Source organism: Triticum aestivum, chromosome 2A, assembly GCF_018294505.1.
Source record: "Triticum aestivum cultivar Chinese Spring chromosome 2A, IWGSC CS RefSeq v2.1, whole genome shotgun sequence".
Classification (NCBI taxonomy): domain Eukaryota; kingdom Viridiplantae; phylum Streptophyta; class Magnoliopsida; order Poales; family Poaceae; genus Triticum; species Triticum aestivum.
Window position 1 is genome coordinate 128,148,531 of NC_057797.1, and position 19,156 is coordinate 128,167,686.

Sequence of the window (19,156 nt, forward strand, 5' to 3'; positions counted from 1 at the left end):
GCAGTGCTGGCTGGAGGAGTGGCCAGCTGGCGAGCCTCGGCATGATCACCACCTCCCGCAGAGGGCGCGCTAGCACGCGCCTCGTTGCTGGAGGCACGGTCAAGCTGAGGCTGGCTGGCTGCTTCACCGGCCGGCTCGACGTCTTCGCCTTCCTCTCCTTCGTCGTCTTCACCTTCATCGCTGGAAGCGATCTCCTCCACCGAGTCCTCACCCTCTGTCGAGTCCAGCCCGAACCATTCCTCCGGCTGGGCAACGCCGTCGTCATTTATCTCAAGAGCAGAGGCGCTGATGTCAGTGCACTCGGCGATCGTCGAGGCACGCTGAGCGATAGCCGGCCGCACCTCCTCCATCTCCTCGTCGGCTTCCAGCCGCCAGGTGCGCAGCTGGTCCAGGTTCAGCCCGGGATACCAGGCTCGGACGAACTCCAGCGCCCGCCCAGCTCCAAGCTGGGCTGCCGATGCCTTCCAGGCCTCGAAGCGGCCAACCGCAACCTCCAGCCAGTCGGCAGTCCAACTCGGGGTGCGGGGAATCGCTTCGCCTGGCCAGAGGGCGGCCAACATCTGCGCCCCGGCGCGCTGGAGGCGGCGGAGCATGCGGTGAGCCGGCTGCAGCCGGGCTTGGACCGCCAAGAGTTGCTCCTCAAGCGTCCGGCTCGCGTCCGGCTCGCGTCCAGCGCGATTTCAGCCCCCGCCTATCGACGCGCCTCGCGGTGGGCCTCGATGGTCTGGGTGGCAATGACGGAGTAGCCGGGGAAGTAGTCTGCACAAAGAACAAAAAGCAGCACAAGTCAGAACACAAATCAGAGGGCAAGGGGCAAGCAAGGAGTGAGGAAGGCGGCTTACCATCGATCAGATCCTCAACCCGGTCGTAGCCCTCGCTCAGCGCTTGTTTTGCCTCAGCCCAGCTCGCCGCTTCGGTCTCGAACTCAGCTTTGAGGGCGTCCTCACTGTCCTGCGCCTTCTTTAGGGCCGCCTTGTGGCTCTCCTCCTGGTCGGCCAACTTCTTGGCCAGGCGGTCACGCTCCAGAACTAAGGCGTTGCACTCGGCTTCCTTGGCGTGAAGGGCGGTCTGGGCCCCGCTGAGCTGCTCCCTCAAGTCGGCATTGGCTCCTGCGAGCATGAAGACAAAGGAAAAATCAATAAGGAAGAAGTCGTCAGGGAAGATCCGACCCGACTGCTCAGCAGTCGGCCCGAATCTCGGGGACTACACCCAGTGGGTGCACTGACGCGCCCCCACAGGAGATAAACGAGACAAAGCACGCACTCCGGCTGTTGGTCAGGTCCTTGGTTTTCTGGCCCAGCTCCCGAGCCTGGGAGTTGAAGGCAGCAGCGCGGAGGTTATGGTATTCCTGGAAGATCAGACAGGATGCAAGAATAAGATAGCTGTCAGGGCCTAGTAAGTTCCAAGCCGCCTGCTCAGCAGCCGACTCAGAACTCGGTGACTACACCCAGTGGGTGCGCTGACGCGCCCCCACGGAAGAAATCAAAAAAGCAAAACAACCAAGGCCAGAAGGCTCACACGGATGATGACCCGCGTCGTGAGGAACTCTTGGGTATATCGCCGCAGCGAAGCGGCCTGGGCTTGAAGCCGGTTTCGGACCTCTTGGGCCGCCGTGTTCAGCTCGGCCGTCCCCCCGTTGGGCGTCCACTCGGACGTGCTGGCGTTGGCCGCCTCTAGGGCCTCCGCCGTCCGGCTGGCGCCCGCAGCTCTGTGCGGCTCCGGCGCGGAGGTAGCTCCCCCTGCGCACCGGCGAAATGCCGGCTGCACCTCGAGGCCGGCCCCTGCCTCCGGCTCGCCCCCGGCCGGCTGCTCTGGCGTCGCGGCTGGTTGGCCGCTTTGGCCCGCTCCAGTCGGCGCCGTCTGCGGCGCCTCCTCCATGAAGACCACGTGGTCCTCCCTCCTCTCCATCACCGGTGGGTCTCGGTCGACCTCCTCTGACGGGGGCACGGGGATGTCGGGGGCCACGGCGCGGAGGGGAACAATGAGTTGCGGAGGCTGGTTGCACGAGGCCTCCGCCTCCTTCTCCACGGCCGCCGCCTCCGCCCGGGCCTTGGCCGCCGCGTCGGCCTGCTCCTTCGCCGCCTGGGCGGTCCTTCGCTCCGCCGCCTCCCGCTCCTCCCACGCCTCCCATGCGTTCCGCTCCGTGGCCTCCATAAGGTCGGCGCAGGGATCCACGTGATGGGAGCCTGAGGATCCTCCAGTCGGCCCAACTACGGAGCCGCCAGGACCTCGCTCGAGGGAAAGCGGTGCCCTGCCCGGCGAGCAAAGAAAAGTTTAGAAGAGCCTCAATCGAAGAGGACAACAAAAAATACAAGACGTTTGACGCTTACGCCGAGATCGCCTGCGGTTGTTTCACCGCCTTGCGGAAGCGGGCCGCCTTTACGGCCGCCTCATCCCGCTTGGTCGCCGCCGTGGAACCCTTGGATTTCTTCGGCCGACTGCCGAAGTAGGTCGACGCGGCCTGGCGTTTTTGTGCGCCGCCACGGGCAGCCGGCGTGGCAGACGGGCCCGCGCCTTGATGATCAAGCGCCGGCTGGCGGTGCGGAACAACTTCGACCTCGTCATTGTCCGCCCAGTCCTCGAGGTCGTCCCCGAGCCCCGTGCCACCTGCCTCGTCGCCTTCCCCCACGACGGCATCTTCCATGGCGGTCGCTCCCAGGTTCGGATCATCGACGTCGTCCACCGTGCGGTCAGGGAGGAGCTGGCGCTCTACCCCTGCGGCCCCGGCCGTTGGCGGAAGAAGAGGGTTCTGCTGAGGACAAACCAATTGATCAGAAGTCGGCCATCATGAGGCTGGCTACAAAAAGGAAGAAAAGAAGAAAAACTTACAGCATGCGAAGGGTTGGCGCGAGAATACGGCCCCTTGCCGTATCACCGATCCTCGGCGAGCTTGCAGTTGGAGATGTAGTTCACCATGTAAGACACCTCGACATGAGGCATCTCCCTGGTGCTCAGCCGGCACGGGTCGAAGCGGCCGCTCATCTGACAAATCATGTGAGGCCGGGCTTGGAGTGGAAGTACTCGGTGCTCCACGAAGGCGGCCACCAGGTCGGCTCCGGTTAGGTCCTCCGACTGGATCATCACCCGGAGCCGGGCAACGGCTGCGTTCCCGGCCTGAGACAACGACCTGGCCCGGTAGCTCCACGAGGGTTGCCTCCCAGCCGGCGGGCCAGCTACGTAAGCCGGCAGGTTGACGAAGTCGCCTTGCTGGGCGACATTCTTTACGTAAAAATAGGACTTCTGCCAGAGCTTCACCGATTGGATCAGCGGGATGGGCGGGAACGGATTGTTCTCGCCCGTCCGCCTCATGGCGATGAAGGCTCCGCAGGGGGCGGGCACGCCCGCGACAACGGTGTCGAGCTTGCACTGGAAGAATTCTCCCCAGAGCTCGAGAGTGGGGAGAACCCCAAGAAAGCCCTCGCACAGGGTGACAAAAGCCGACAGCAGCATCACCGCGTTGGGTGTGAGGTGATGCGGCTGGAGGTGGTAAAACTTAAGAAAAGCGCGAAGGAATCCGCTCGCCGAGAGGCCGAAGCCGCGCAGGCAGTGCGAGCGGAAGATTACCCGCTCGCCCTCCTCCGGTACCGGCAAAATCTCCCTCGCCGGCGCACGACGAACCCGCACGTAGTTCTCGCCCGGCAGACGCCGCGTCCGGCGGAGGAACTCAATGTGGTCCTCGTGGACATTGGAGCCGTCCCACGAGCTCGACAACGCCATGGGAGCGACGCGGCGAGGAACAAGGCGATGCAACAGCGGAGACGCGCACGACCCCGCTACGGCGGGACCGAAGGAACCGAGAGGTCCGACGGCGGAGCGACGCGGCAATGGGTCGCTGCGGCGGCGGAAGGAAGGAGAAGGAAGGTGAGAAAAGGTGGAGCGAGGGAGGGAGTGCGAGCCTCTGCCGCTCCCTCTCCTCCCCCTACTTATAGACCCACGCGACGGAGCCGAGGAGGCGTGGTGTGGGGGAACGTGGGATCAACTGCGCCCACTCCCCCACGTCCCGCGATTATTGCGCCCTGATGACGAAATGAAACCGCCGCGGGAAGGCGAGCGGTCCGTTGTGGGCCGCAGAAGATCCCCGCTTGGGCCGAGGCCTAGAAGTGGCGGGCCCGGGCCTGCGGTGGCGTCCCATCGCGCGTGTGCGTTGGCAGGCTTTTCTTGCCACGTGGCCCGCGGGGTGGCGTGCGGTCAGCTCGCAGGCCGACCCACGTTCCCGTCTACAAGATACGGAGCTTTCCCAAGACGGCGCGCATAAGCAAAGCCGGCTCCTCAGGATAGGAAGCTGACCAAGCTTCTCGTCCCTTTGTCAGCCTTGAAACTCGATCAGCTTCGGGGACTACTGTCGGAGTAAACGACCACGGGTAGCCTAGCCGGCTCCCCCTGGCCCTTCTGAAAAAATAACGAGCCGATCCGGCCCTCAAAAATCCAAGACGTGGGGCCGCCTTCCCCTTGCCGGCTGTCTCCCAGGCCGACTATCGGAAGGCGGCCCGGCTTTAGCCCTCATGAAGAAAGCCGCGGGATGGCCGGCTCCAAGAAGCCGGCCGCGAGAAGCCGACTCCCACAAAGCGGTCAAGATTGTACCCTCGAAGTCTGCATCCACATAACGGCGATGTGGCGGGGCGTGGCTACAGTAAAGCCTGCCACCCCCGAATCCCGGAGCACGCCTGGCACAGTGCGTCGTACGGGGTGGCCATGACCCGTCCGGCGCGGCACTGTTGCTATGTTGACCCTGATGCCACCCACGACGGGCTGTCAGCGCGGCCCACGGGCGGTGGGCCCCTTCAGGCAGAGAGACACCCGAAGGCGGCCAGGCCTCCCCCAGTCGGCCCAAGACAGGGCCGGCTCCCCACAGTCAGCTTGCTTCCTCCCTCGAAGAAGACACCCCATTAAGGAGACAAGACGAGGTGAGGCTACAGCGATCGCCCACCGGGCGGCGGCACTATAGCCACGCTTACCTCGGCGAAGCCCTCGTCACCAGGTTTGAGGCAACAGTAACCAGCCACCGACAAGGCCCTTGACAGTGGGGCCTGCCTGTCGACCAAGGAGCCGGCAGCCGGCGGGACCCATCAGCCGGCAGGCCCCAGCAGCCGGCGCAGAAGCCGGCGAGCGTAGACACAGACGGCTAGGGCCCACGCCCAGCCGGATTACCATTGTACCCCCGGGGGGTGGGCCTATATAAACCCCCTGGGGCACCCATGCGAAGGGTGGATCTGAGCTAGTTTTAGACACCGCATATAGAGGAGAGGAGAGCTAGTCGTGCCCTTCTTCTTCTTCTCGCCTAACAGCTCAAGGAGCATCTTGTAGCCACTCGTTCATCTAGTGATCATGCGGAGACCCCGCAGAGCAGCAGTAGGGGTGTTATCTCCACAAAGAGCCCTGAAGCTGGGTAAAATTCACCGGCGTACATGTCTTCGCCTCATCCCGCTTCCAGGCACCGGCGACGTCTTATTGGCTCCCACAATGATAAGCCACCCGTTGGCATATGTCACACCTACCACCCGACATTTTCCTTCCCTTCTAGTTTCTCAAATGAGTCATGTCATCTTACCTAATGATTTTTCTTTCAGCATGTGATCGATGCTGCAGTGCTGCCTCATCATAGAGATAAACTCCTTGAATTAGCCTCATCGATCACATTATCAATAAACAGGAGGGTGGCCTATATATACACACGAGAAAATAACATAAAATTCGATATTAACCGGTCAACTGGCATCACTACAGACACAGATTCGGTGCACTACCAACACAGCCAGACGGCAACACCAACATATAGTGTCACACTGCATATAGACACGACGAAGATAGAAAAGAAAACATAAAATCAGGGTTAAATTACAAAGGTGAGCTCCCTCCAAGGCTGGAATTAATAATACATGAGCTGCTGCTGCTGTTGCTGCTGCTGTGAGGTACCGACGTTCTGGAAAGTACCATCGTACATCGCCTGACTCGCACCTACACCCATCCCCATGGCTGCTTGCCTGAGATGCTGAGCCTGCATCAATGCCTGGGTCGAAGCCATCTTGCTCATCGCAATAGCACGGTGATACGCTACAAGATCGGTGGCAGCGGGGTGGCTAGGAGCAGCAGGAGGGGGCAGAGGTGCAGAGGTGGTACCAGGGGGTGTAGGCTTGTTGCCCCAGGAACACTGCAGAACAAGAGAAAAGACAGACGTACATCTCCAATCAGGACATCAGTCAGAAAATACTAGCGAAGAAAGGGCGGTCAAGATGAACATCGGCAAAATCGTTAAGCAGGAAAGGAGCTGCTAACCTTGACTGGTTTACCACCCAAAATACGACCATTACCCGTCTGAATTGCAAGGGCAGTTTCAGCATGGTTGCTGTACTTGACAAAACCAAAGCCTTTGCCATGCTGGACACGGACCTCCTCGATGGCTCCAGCACCAAGTGCATGGAAGAAACGATGAAGCACGTCTTGAGTAACCTGGTATTAAGAACATCAAGAAATCATTAAGGCAGCAATTGGGACAGATGTGATAATTCATCAGACATTTTGAAATAAATTCATTATACCACATGCAAAGTGATTCGTGTAACAGCAGAGTTTATAGTCTATATGAGCCATGCAAGTGAATGACAAAGCATAAGAGAAGCATCCATAGAAGCATGCTTGAAGAGAATTACCTCGTGAGCAAGGTTCCCAACATAAACAGTTCTGTACAGTGGATTATTTTCAGGAGCATCTTCATTTGACTTCTGCTTTGCATTTTCTGGACAAGACAAATAGTAGACACCACAAATCTCAGGATAAGGATAATAATGTAAACACGTTGATGACATATGAAGAACTGCAATACTTAAGTTCCTAGCAGTCAAAGCCCAAGAACATCATGTAAACATAAAGCATTGCAACAAAAACAGATATCACATAAACCAAATAAATACAATCAAACAGCCTAGAATCACATACCCATATTCTGGTCAAACCAGCTAATTACTGCTAAATTTAGAGAAATGCAGCTTTAAGTGGGTATGCTTTACTAATCAAACTACAGTATCAACATGAACCAATAAAACCTTTATGAAAAGTATTGTTAACTAAAAGATTATTTGACAATGATAATAGCACATAACGAAGAACTAATGTTCTACGTAACCCATCTTTTGAAACCAACATCTTAGCAAATTAATAATCTAAATAGTACAAAATACAACAGATCTATAGAATTATACCTGTAAAATTGTTATTTACATCAGCTATACTTTTCGAATCTGATGTTAGCTGGTCCTCGCCACTGTTGGCACCTTTTGTTGCCCAGTTGCAACGAATCTGCCGATTCCCAAGCCATTGACCTAGAAAGGTTAATTTTTGTAATTTTGTCATCACCGGTACTTTAAAACTAAGAAGCTGGCACTCACAATGTCATTTACATAACTGTTTCAATCGTGGAAAATATCAAATGCATAGGCCTATAGGCAAAACAAATCAAAATCCTCACTGCACACAAAACAGGTCTGAACAAGAAAAGTTTTGAGGGCATACCATTTAAGTCATTTATGGCACTCTGTGCATCCTGCAGACCAAATAAATCAATTTCAGCAAAAACCTGGAACGGACAAAGCACAGATTCAGATGGTTGGGACTGAGAATCAGCACACCTGTTGATTCCTGAAGGAAACAAAGCCATAACCTCTTGATCTTCCCGTCTTTTGGTCCCACATTACTCGAGCATCACTAGATAACACAAATCACACCATTTTAAAATGATTCAACACTAGGCAACACAAGCACCACTGTCAATCGACAAATATTAGGTATAACAGCACCATTACAAGATTATAGTTCAGGAAAGGCACAAATTCTCTAACTAAGCCCAATAGCAAAAGAAAGTAATGAATATAAGGAATCATGAAATACTTACGAGCAGTTGGGAGAATATGCTGAGAAGAATGCAAATAATGCAGAATCCGTGACCTCAGGGCTAAGATCACCAACAAAAATATGGAAATGGTCTGTAAAATGAATAACGATTAACATAACTGGTCAAAAGCTACCGCACAAGATGCTAGAATAGTGATTCACAAGAAACAGAAGTACTAACCTGTTGTATCCTCCCTCTGACCACTAGCATATGCCCAATTAACTCTGATAGGCTGCCCAAAACTGCAATAATGTTCTTCAGTAAGATATAGTATTGGAAACAAGTGACAAAACTAAGTTTCAGAAGAATAGAACTAGTAGCTGCTCCTAGCTATTCTTTTTTCTTACATTTGCTTCCCGTTAAGTGTAAAAATTGCTAGGGCAGCTGATCCGCGTTCGTAGTAGTCAACAAAACCATATGAGGACTGCAGAAAAGATATAGTCAAAAGGTCAATTTTGCCATCCTCTAAACTTGAATCATTTATTTGTATTCACCTTCTAAAAGCAAACATATCTGCACCCAAAAAAAGGAAAACAGAAAAAGAAAACTACCTTCTCTTTTCTTATAAGCTTGCATCCGTCAACTGAACCAGCACTCTGGAAAACCTCCCGGAGAAGTGCCTCGGTCACTTGAACATGAATATTGCCGACATATCTAAAGTTTATAGAAACTTGGCAAATCAAAAAACAGCGTAAAAATTGCTTGTAGTTAAGTATTTGCCAGACAAAAATAGACGATATCCATGCAAGAGCATCAAAGTGAAACTAGGCACTCCCTCCAATCCAAAATAAGTGTCGCAGTTTTGAACTAAGGTTAGTTCAACATTAGTTCAAAACGGTGACACTTATTTTTGATCGGAGGGAGTATTAAATCTACAGGTGTGCAAGCAAAAGGAAGTAAAAGTTCAAAATGTGATATGCAATTCAAAGCATGCAAACAAAAAAAATAAAGAAAAAAACACTAATGGGACTCACACACTGCGGCATGTACTTGTATCAAAACCAGGTGGCAGATTTCCAGTAAGAATTGGCTCTATCTGCAAAAATAAAAATGTAAAAATATTGAAAGAAAGAAAAGAAAAATCTATTGATAAGAAGAATGTAAGGAGAAGAAGTCAAATGTGTGCAAGCTATAGAGCACAGCACACCCTATAAGATATCACCAGGAAGTTCCAATATGTTAAGTGCAACATCAAGAATAAAAGACTCTACATACTTTGCGATGAAAACCTAATCGGTCAGGAAAAAATGTATGTGTAAATGCAAAGTATTGGAAATCGTCATGTGTAATAACAATGTAAGCATTTTACATCAGGTGCATGACAAGGCAAGTGCAAAAACTCATGATTTGAGTGAAAGAGACTTAAAAACTAACCCACGATGTCAAATCATTTGGGTAAAAAATTATACAACAGAGCGGCAAGGTAAACGCGATTCCCAGCTAGATTTGGCTGAATAAAATTTAATCAATCAACCAAAATGTCCAGAACACTGTAATTTGAAGCATTAGCAGTCTTCCACCAAATAAGCATCACAAGCAAACCACTAACTAAACATCAAAGTTTGAATACTAGCACTCTAGAGCAATAAGCCCTCAATCCCGTTGAGAAAGTTAACCAAACAAGCTGAAATCATCCTATTAGTTTTACAAAGTGAAACAAATGAGAAATTGTAGCACCTGACACTTACCAATTACTCGCTAATCGTTCACTACAACATATAACATATAAAAACGCCCATATGACCTGGAGACTGTTCCCTCACTTAACTGAACATCAAAATCTAAAATCGCCACGGATTTGAACACTAAGCGCCTTAAGATCACTCACTCTGCTCCTTTTACCCGAAACGAAACAGAATGAACTTGATCGTTCACAGTCAGTCAGAAATACTGCTGTCCTCAGTTTCTACTTCGGCGCAAGAATCCAGTCCACCCGGACTTCGGAGACACACAGAACAGCAGAATTCCACGAATCCTCGGGCTCGCTAAACAACCGCTCCATTTACCATACACCACCGCAGACCAGAAGCGCCTCCGAATCCACTAAGACAAAGCGGGAAACAGGGGACAAGCCGGAAACGCCTACAGCCCTCCCCGATGTGCGCACACTAAGCTCATCCACAATCAGCCTTCTGGCGGACCAAACTTTCGCGGGGCGCTGCCGTGCGGGCGGGCGCGATGGGGGAGTGAGTAGGTGAGTGGTAACGTACGGACCTGCTGCGGCGGCGCGGCGCCGAGGAGGTGGTGGTGATGCGGCGGCGGCGGCATCGCGTACATGGACTGCATCGCGGCCGCCTGCTGCATCATCGCCGCGGCCTGGCTCTGCTGCGGCAGCATCGCGCGGCCCGGCCCGCTGCCCGGTCCGGCGACGGTAGATTGGTGGGGTGGGAGAGGGGATGGAAGGGTCGAGAAGGTCGGGGTGGAGGAGAGAGAGAAAGAGAGGTGAAGGGGAGTAAAGGGTAGAGTTTGTTTGTTTTGCTTCGTGTCTTGGGTCAGTCCCTGGATACGTGGGCCTGGAATCTCGCTCGCTTGTTTTCGGTTTGGAGAGAGAATCGTCCCGGCGACCCACCGGCGACCCCTGTATTTGTTTTCTTTTTCTTGACGCGAACTTAGGATGTTATCCAGTGTTTAGAGCATCTCGAACGGCCGCACAATAATTTAGGGCCCAATAAAAATTATAGCGCGTCACTTTAGCATTTTTAGTGCGTCGAGACCAACATTGCTTTTGCAGACGCCAAAAAACGCGCGCACAAAAAGCACATGGTGCAAATTGTGAAGCGCGCGCAATCCGAAACCCAAAATATGCTGCGCGCGATAGCGTTTTTCAGCGCGCGCCTAAAAAATTTTAGCGCTACAGCATCTGCTGGAGCTGTGCGGCGCCCAAAAAAACAAAATTTTAGTGCGCGGAGTTCTTTTTGGGCGCCTGTTGGAGATGCTTTTAATCCTGCCTAAAATAACCACTGTTGATCTCTACTCTTTACTTTTTACTCCCTCCGTTTCTTAATATAAGAGATTTTAATATGAACTACATACGAAGCACACTAAGTAAATCTACGCTTTAAAATATGTCTATGTACATTTGTATGTGGTTTGTATTGAAATATCTAAAGAACTTATATTTATATTTAGAAACGGAGAGAGCATTAATTTATATATATAAAGACTTTACTTTAACTCCGCCTATGCTGTCTCAACGTAGCCGGTCCCAAGCCCAGGTAAAGGAGGAGGATTGTGATAGGCTTGGCGAGCCAACGTAAAAACTCAGCCACTTTTATGGAGATGAAACCCAAAAGATTTTCGTTGGAGCGTAACCCTCTCAGCGACGCGCCACATCGGAACCCGGATGTGGTGGAAAATGGGCAAGGGCCGGGCCGTCACCCCCCAGGTGGCGCGCCGTATCTTGATCTGGATACGTGGCAAGTGAGCGAGGAGCGGGTCGTTGCATCCTTAGTGGCACGCTACATCGGCGCCTGGATGTAGTGGAAAATGAGAAAGGGTCTTCGCATTTGACTTGACGAGTGCGAAGGATAAGGAAGCTAGCCGAGCCTATGAGGATTCGCTTAGATAGTTGGAACGTAGGGTCTCTGACAGGGAAGCTTCGGGAGCTAGTTGATGCAACGGTGAGGAGAGATGTTGATATCCTTTGCGTCCAAGAAACCAAATGGAGAGGGCAAAAGGCGAAGGAGGTGGAGGATACCGGCTTCAAGCTGTGGTACACGGGGACGGCTGCAAACAAAAATGGCGTAGGCATCTTGATCAACAAGAGCCCCAAGTATGGAGTGGTAGATGTCAAGAGACGTGGGAACCGGATTATCCTGGTCAAGCTGGTAGTTGAGGACTTGATTCTCAATGTTATCAGCGCGTATGCCCCGCAAGTAGACCATAATGAGAACACCAAGAGGGAGTTCTGGAAAGGCCTGGAAGACATGGTTAGGAGTGTACCGATTAGTGAGAAGCTCTTCATAGGAGGAGACCTCAATGGCCACGTGGGTACATCTAACACAGGTTTTGAAGGGGCGCATGAGGGCTTTGGCCATGGCATCAGGAATTAAGAAGGAGATGATGTCTTAAGCTTTGCTCTAGCCTACAACATGATTGTAGCTAACACCCTCTTTAGAAAGAGAGAATCACATCTGGTGACTTTTAGTAGTGGCCAACACTCTAGCCAGATTGATTTCATCCTCTCAAGAAGAGAAGATAGGCGTGCGTGCCTAGACTGTAAGGTGATACCTGGAGAGAGTGTTGTACCCTAGCATAAGCTGGTGGTTGCTGACTTCCGTTTTTGGATTCATGTCCAGCGGGATAAGCGTGCCAAAGTCGCTAGAATGAAGTGATGGAAACTCAAGGGGGAGGTAGCTCAAGCGTTCAAGGAGAGGGTCATTAAGGAGGGCCCTTGGGAGGAAGGAGGGGATGCGGACAATGTGTGGATGAAGATGACGACTTGCATTCGTAAGGTGGCCTCAGAGGAGTTTGGAGTGTCCAGGGGAAGGAGAAGCGAAGATAAAGATACATGGTGGTGGAATGATGATGTCCAGAAGGCGATTAAAGAGAAGAAAGATTGCTAGAGAAGTACAAGATGGCGAAGAAGGCTGTAAAGCAAGCTGTTGGTGAAGCAAGGGGTCGGGCATATGAGGACCTCTACCAACGGTTAGGCATGAAGAAAGGCGAAAAGGGACATCTATAAGATGGCCAAGATCTGAGAGAGGAAGACGAGGGATATTGGCCAAGTCAAATGCATAAAGGATGGAGCAGGCCAACTCTTGGTGAAGGGTGAGGAGATTAAGCATAGATGGCGGGAGTACTTTGACAAGCTATTCAATGGGGAGAATGAGAGTTCTACCATTGAACTGGACGACTCCTTTGATGAGACCAGCATGCGTTCAATGCGGCGAAACCAGGAATCTGAGGTCAAGGAGGCTTTAAAAAGGATGAAAAGAGGCAAGGCGATGCACCCTGATTGTATCCCCGCTAAGGTGTGGAAAGGTCTCGGGACATAGCGATAGTATGGCTAACCAAGCTTTTCAACCTCATTTTTCGGGCAAACGAGATGCCAGAAGAATGGAGACGGAGTATATTAGTACCAATCTTCAAGAACAAGGGGGATGTTCAGAGTTGTACTAATGATCGTGGAATTAAGCTGATGAGCCATACAATGAAGCTATGGGAGAGAGTCATTGAGCACCGCTTAAGAAGAATGACAAGCGTGACCAAAAATCAGTTTGGTTTCATGCCTGGGAGGTCGACCATGGAAGCCATTTTCTTGATACGACAACTTATGAAGAGATATAGGGAGCAAAATAAGGAGTTGCATATGGTGTTCATTGACTTGGAGAAGGCCTATGATAAGATACCGTGGAATGTCATGTGTGAAGGAAATATGCCCTAGAGGCAATAATAAAGTTATTATTTATTTCCTTATTTCATGATAAATGTTTATTATTCATGCTAGAATTGTATTAACCGGAAACATAATACTTGTGTGAATACATAGACAAACTAAACGTCACTAGTATGCCTCTACTTGACTAGCTCGTTGATCGTAGATGGTTACGTTTTCTAACCATAGACATATGTTGTCATTTGATTAACATGATCACATCATTAGGAGAATGATGTGATTGACATGACCCATTCCATTAGCTTAGCACCCGATCATTTAGTATGTTGCTATTGCTTTCTTCATGACTTATACATGTTCCTATGACTATGAGATTATGCAACTCTTGTTTGCCGGAGGAACACTTTGTGTTCTACCAAACGTCACAACGTAACTAGGTGATTATAAAGGAGCTCTACAGGTGTCTCCAAAGGTACATATTGGGTTGGCGTATTTCGAGATTAGGATTTGTCACTCCGATTGTAGGAGAGGTATCTCTGGGCCCTCTCGGTAATGCACATCACATAAGCCTTGCAAGCATTTCAACTAATGAGTTAATTGCGAGATGATGTATTATGAAACGATTAAAGAGACTTGCCGGTAACGAGATTGAACTAGGTATTGAGATACCGACGATCGAATCTCGGGCAAGTAAAATACCGATGACAAAGGGAACAACGTATGTTGTTATGCGGTCTGACCGATAAAGATCTTTGTAGAATATGTAGGAGCCAATATGAGCATCCAGGTTCCACTATTGGTTATTGACCGGAGACGTGTCTCGGTCATGTCTACATTATTCTCGAACCCTTAGGGTCCGCACGCTTAAGGTTTCGATGACAGTTATATTATGAATTTATGAGTTTTGATGTAGCGAAGTTAGTTCGGAGTCCCGGATGTGATCACAGACATAATGAGGAGTCTCGAAATGGTCGAGACATAAAGATTGATATATTAGACGGCTATATTCGGACACCGGAAGTGTTCCGGGTGATTTCGGAGAAAACGGGAGAGCCGGAGGGTTACCGAAACCCTACCGGGAGAAGTAATGGGCCATATGGGCCTTAGTGGAGAGAGAGAGAGGGGCAGCCAGGGTGGGCCGCGCGCCTCCTCCCCCCTGGTCCGAATTGGACTAGGAGAGGGGGGGGGCGGCGCCCCCCTTTCCTTCTCCCTCCCCACTTCCTTCCCCCTCCTAGTAGGAGTCCTACTCCTACTAGGAGGAGGACTCCTCCTGGCGCGCCAATAGGGGCCGACCGGCCTCCTCCCCTTGCTCCTTTATATACGGGGGCAGGAGGCACCCCTAGACACACAAGTTGATCCACGTGATCATATTCTTAGCCGTGTGCGGTGCCCCCTTCCACCATAATCCTTGATAATATTGTAGCGGTGCTTAGGCAAAGCCCTGCGACGGTAGTACATCAAGATCGTCACCACGCCATCGTGCTGACGGAACTCTACCCCGACACTTTGCTGGATCGGAGTCCGGGGATTGTCATCGAGCTGAACATGTGCTACAACTCGGAGGTGTCGTAGTTTCGGTGCTTGATCGGTCGGGCCGTGAAGACGTACGACTACATCAACCGCGTTGTGCTAACGCTTCCGCTGTCGGTCTACGAGGGTACGTAGACTACACTCTCCCCTCTCGTTGCTATGCATCACCATGATCTTGCGTGTGCGTAGGAAAATTTTGAAATTACTACGTTCCCCAACAGTGGTATCAGAGCCTAGGTTTTATGTGTTGATGTTATATGCACGAGTAGAACACAAGTGAGTTGTGGGCGATATAAGTCATACTGCTTACCAGCATGTCATACTTTGGTTCGGCGGTATTGTTGGACGAAGTGGCCCGGACCGACATTACGCGTACGCTTACGCGAAACCGGTTCTCCCGACGTGCTTTGCACAAAGGTGGCTAGCGGGTGACAGTTTCTCCAACTTTAGTTGAACCGAGTGTGGCTACACCCGGTCCTTGCGAAGGTTAAAACAACACCAACTTGACAAACTATCGTTGTGGTTTTGATGCGTAGGTAAGATTGGTTCTTGCTTAAGCCCGTAGCAGCCACGTAAAACTTGCAACAACAAAGTAGAGGACGTCTAACTTGTTTTTACAAGGCATATTGTGATGTGATATGGTCAAGACATGATGCTAAATTTTATTGTATGAGATGATCATGTTTTGTAACCAAGTTATCGGCAACTGGCAGGAGCCATATGGTTGTTGCTTTATTGTATGCAATGCAATTGCGCTGTAATGTTTTACTTTATCACTAAGCGGTAGCGATAGTCGTGGAAGCATAAGATTGGCGAGACGACAACGATGCTACGATGGTGATCAAGGTGTCACGCCGGTGACGATGGTGATTACGACGGTGCTTCGAAGATGGAGATCACAAGCACAAGATGATGATGGCCATATCATATCACTTATATTGATTGCATGTGATGTTTATCTTTTATGCATCTTATCTTGCTTTGATTGACGGTAGCATTTTAAGATGATCTCTCACTAATTACCAAGAAGTGTTCTCCCTGAGTATGCACCATTGCGAAAGTTCTTCATGCTGAGACACCACGTGATGATCGAGTGTGATAGGCTCTATGTTCAAATACAACGGGTGCAAAACAGTTGCACACGCGGAATACTCAGGTTAAACTTGACGAGCCTAGCATATACAGATATGGCCTCGAAACACGGAGACCGAAAGGTCGAACGTGAATCATATAGTAGATATGATCAACATAAGTGATGTTCACCATTGAAAACTACTCCATCTGACGTGATGATCGGACATGGTTTAGTTGATTTGGATCACGTGATCACTTAGATGACTAGAGAGATGTCTGTCTAAGTGGGAGTTCTTAAGTAATATGATTAGATGAACTTAAATTTATCATGAACTTAGTCCTGATAGTATTTTGCAAATCATGTTGTAGATCAATAGCTCGCGTTGTTGCTTCCCTGTGTTTATTTTGATATGTTCCTAGAGAAAATTGTGTTGAAAGATGTTAGTAGCAATGATGCGGATTGGATCCGTGATCTGAGGTTTATCCTCATTGCTGCACAGAAGAATTATGTCCTTGATGCACCGCTAGGTGACAGACCTATTGCAGGAGCAGATGCAGACGTTATGAACATTTGGCTAGCTAAATATGATGACTACTTGATAGTTTAGTGCACCATGCTTAACGGCTTAGAATCGGGACTTCAAAGACGTTTTGAACGTCATGGACCATATGAGATGTTCCAGGAGTTGAAGTTAATATTTCAAGCAAATACCCGAGTTGAGAGATATGAAGTCTCCGACAAGTTCTATAGCTAAAAGATGGGGGAGAATCGCTCAACTAGTGAGCATGTGCTCAGATTGTCTGGGTACTACAATCGCTTGAATCAAGTGGGAGTTAATCTTCCAGATAAGATAGTGATTAACAGAATTCTCTAGTCACCATCACCAAGTTAGTAGAACTTCGTGATGAACTATAGTATGCAAGGGATGACGAAAACGACTCCCGAGTTTTTCATGATGATGAAATCGATGAAGGTAGAAATCAAGAAAGAGCATCAAGTGTTGATGGTTGACAAGATCACTAGTTTCAAGAAAAGGGCAAAAGGAAAAAAAAGGGGAACTTCAAGAAGAATAGCAAGCAAGTTGCTGCTCAAGTGAAGAAGCCCAAGTCTGGTCCTGAGCCTGAGACTAAGTGCTTCTACTGCAAAGGGACTGGTCACTGGAAGCGGAACTACCCAAGTATTTGGCGGATAAGAAAGGATGGCAAAGTAAACAAAGGTATATTTGATATACATGTTATTAATGTGTACTTTACTAGTGTTCATAGCAACCCCTCAGTATTTGGTACTAGTTCAGTTGCTAAGATTAGTAAGTTGAATTGGGAGTTACAGAATGAACAGAGACTAGTTAAGGGTAAGGTGACGATGTGTGTTTGAAGTAGTTCCAAAATTGATATGATAATCATCGCACACTCCCTATACTTTCGGGATTAGTGTTGAACCTAAATAAGTGTTATTTGGTGTTTGCATTGAGCATAAATATGATTTGATCATGTTTATTGCAATACGGTTATTCATTTAAGTAAGATAATAAATTGTTGTTTTGTTTACATGAATAAAACCTTATATGGTTACACACCCAATGAAAATGGTTCGTTGGATCTCGATCGTAGTGATACACATAATCATAATATTGAAACCAAAAGATGCAAAGTTAATAATGATAGTGCAACTTATTTGTGGCACTGTCGTTTAGGTCATATTGGTGTAAAGCGCATGAAGAAACTCCATGCTGATGGGTTTTTGGAATCACTTGATTATGAATCACTTGATGCTTGCGAACCATGCCTCATGGGCAAGATGACTAAAACACCATTCTCCGGAACAATGGAGCGAGCAACTGACTTATTGGAAATAAAACATACTGATGTATGCGATCCGATGAGTGTTGAGGCTCGCGGCGGGTATCGTTTTTTTCTGACCTTCATAGATGATTTAAGTAGATATGGGTATATCTACTTGATGAAACATAAAGTCTGAAACATTTGAATAGTTCAAAGAATTTCAGAGTGAAGTGGAAAATCATCATGACAAGAAGATAAGGTTTCCACGATCTGATCGCGGAGACGAATATTTGAGTTACGAGTTTGGTCTTCAATTAAAACAATATGGAATAGTTTCACAAATTCATGCCACCTGGAACACCACAGCATAATGGTGTGTCCGAACGTCATAACCGTACTTTATTGGATATAGTGCAATCTATGATGTTTCTTACCGATTTAACACTATAGTTTTGGGGTTATGCATTAGAGACAGCTGCATTCACGTTAAAAAGGGCACCATCTAAATCCATTGAGACGGCACTGTATGAATTGTGGTTTGGCAAGAAACCAAAGTTGTCGTTTCTTAAAGTTTGGGGTTGCGATGCTTATATGAAAAAAATTCATCCTGATAAGCTCAAACCCAAATCGGAGAAGTGCGTCTTCATAGGATACCCAAAAGAAAATGTTAGGTACACCTTCTATCATAGATCCGAAGGCAAGATATTCGTTGCTGAGAATGGATCCTTTCCAGAGAAGGAGTTTCTCTTGAAAGAAGTGAGTGGGAGGAAAGTAGAAAACTTGATAAGGTAATTGTACCTTCTCCCTTATTGAAAAGTAGTTCATCAAAGAAATCTGTTCTTGTGACTACTACACCAATTAGTGAGGAAGCTAATGATGATGATCATCTAACTTCAGATCAAGTTACTACCGAATCTCGTAGGTAAACCAGAGTGAGATCTGCACCAGAGTGGTACGGTAATCATGTTCTGGAAGTCATGTTACTAGACCATGACGAACTTGCAAACTATGAGGAAGCGATGATGAGCCCAGATTCCACGAAATGGTTTGAGGCCATGAAATCTGAGATATGATCCATGTATGAGAACAAAGTATTGACTTTGATGGATTTGCCCGATGATCGGCAAGCCATAGAAAATAAATGGATCTTCAAGAGGAAGACGGACGCTGATAGTAGTGTTACTATCTACAAAGCTAGAATTGTCGCAAAAGGTTTTCGACAAGTTCAAGGTGTTGACTACGATGAGAGTTTCTCACTCGTATCTATGCTTAAGTCTGTCCGAATCATGTTAGCAATTGCCGCATTTTATGAAATCTGGCAAATGGATAAACAAAACTGCATTCCTTAATGGATTTATTAAAGAAGAGTTGTATACGATGCAACTAGAAGGTTTTGTTGATCCTAAAGGTGTTAACTAATTATGCAAGCTCCAGCGATCCATCTATGGACTGGTGCAAGCATCTCGGAGTTGGAATATATGCTTTGATAAGTTTATCAAAGCATATAGTTTTATACAGACTTGCGGTGAAGCCTGTATTTACAAGAA

The 19,156-nt window shown here is 49.0% G+C and overlaps 1 protein-coding gene across 1 annotated transcript; it reads right to left on the reverse strand.

Annotated features, from left to right (window-relative positions):
- Positions 1–5,680: 5,680 nt before the first annotated feature.
- LOC123187955 (oligouridylate-binding protein 1) lies at positions 5,681–10,385 on the reverse strand. The gene is made up of 12 exons (XM_044599968.1): positions 10,100–10,385; positions 8,860–8,921; positions 8,437–8,539; positions 8,233–8,309; positions 8,066–8,127; positions 7,886–7,976; positions 7,623–7,698; positions 7,507–7,537; positions 7,197–7,316; positions 6,648–6,733; positions 6,274–6,447; positions 5,681–6,148 (listed from the first exon to the last, which is right to left on the reverse strand). Exons 1-12 carry the CDS (start codon positions 10,220–10,222, stop codon positions 5,867–5,869), a joined length of 1,287 nt encoding a protein of 428 aa, XP_044455903.1. The 5' UTR covers positions 10,223–10,385; the 3' UTR covers positions 5,681–5,866.
- Between the last annotated feature and the right edge of the window lie 8,771 nt (positions 10,386–19,156).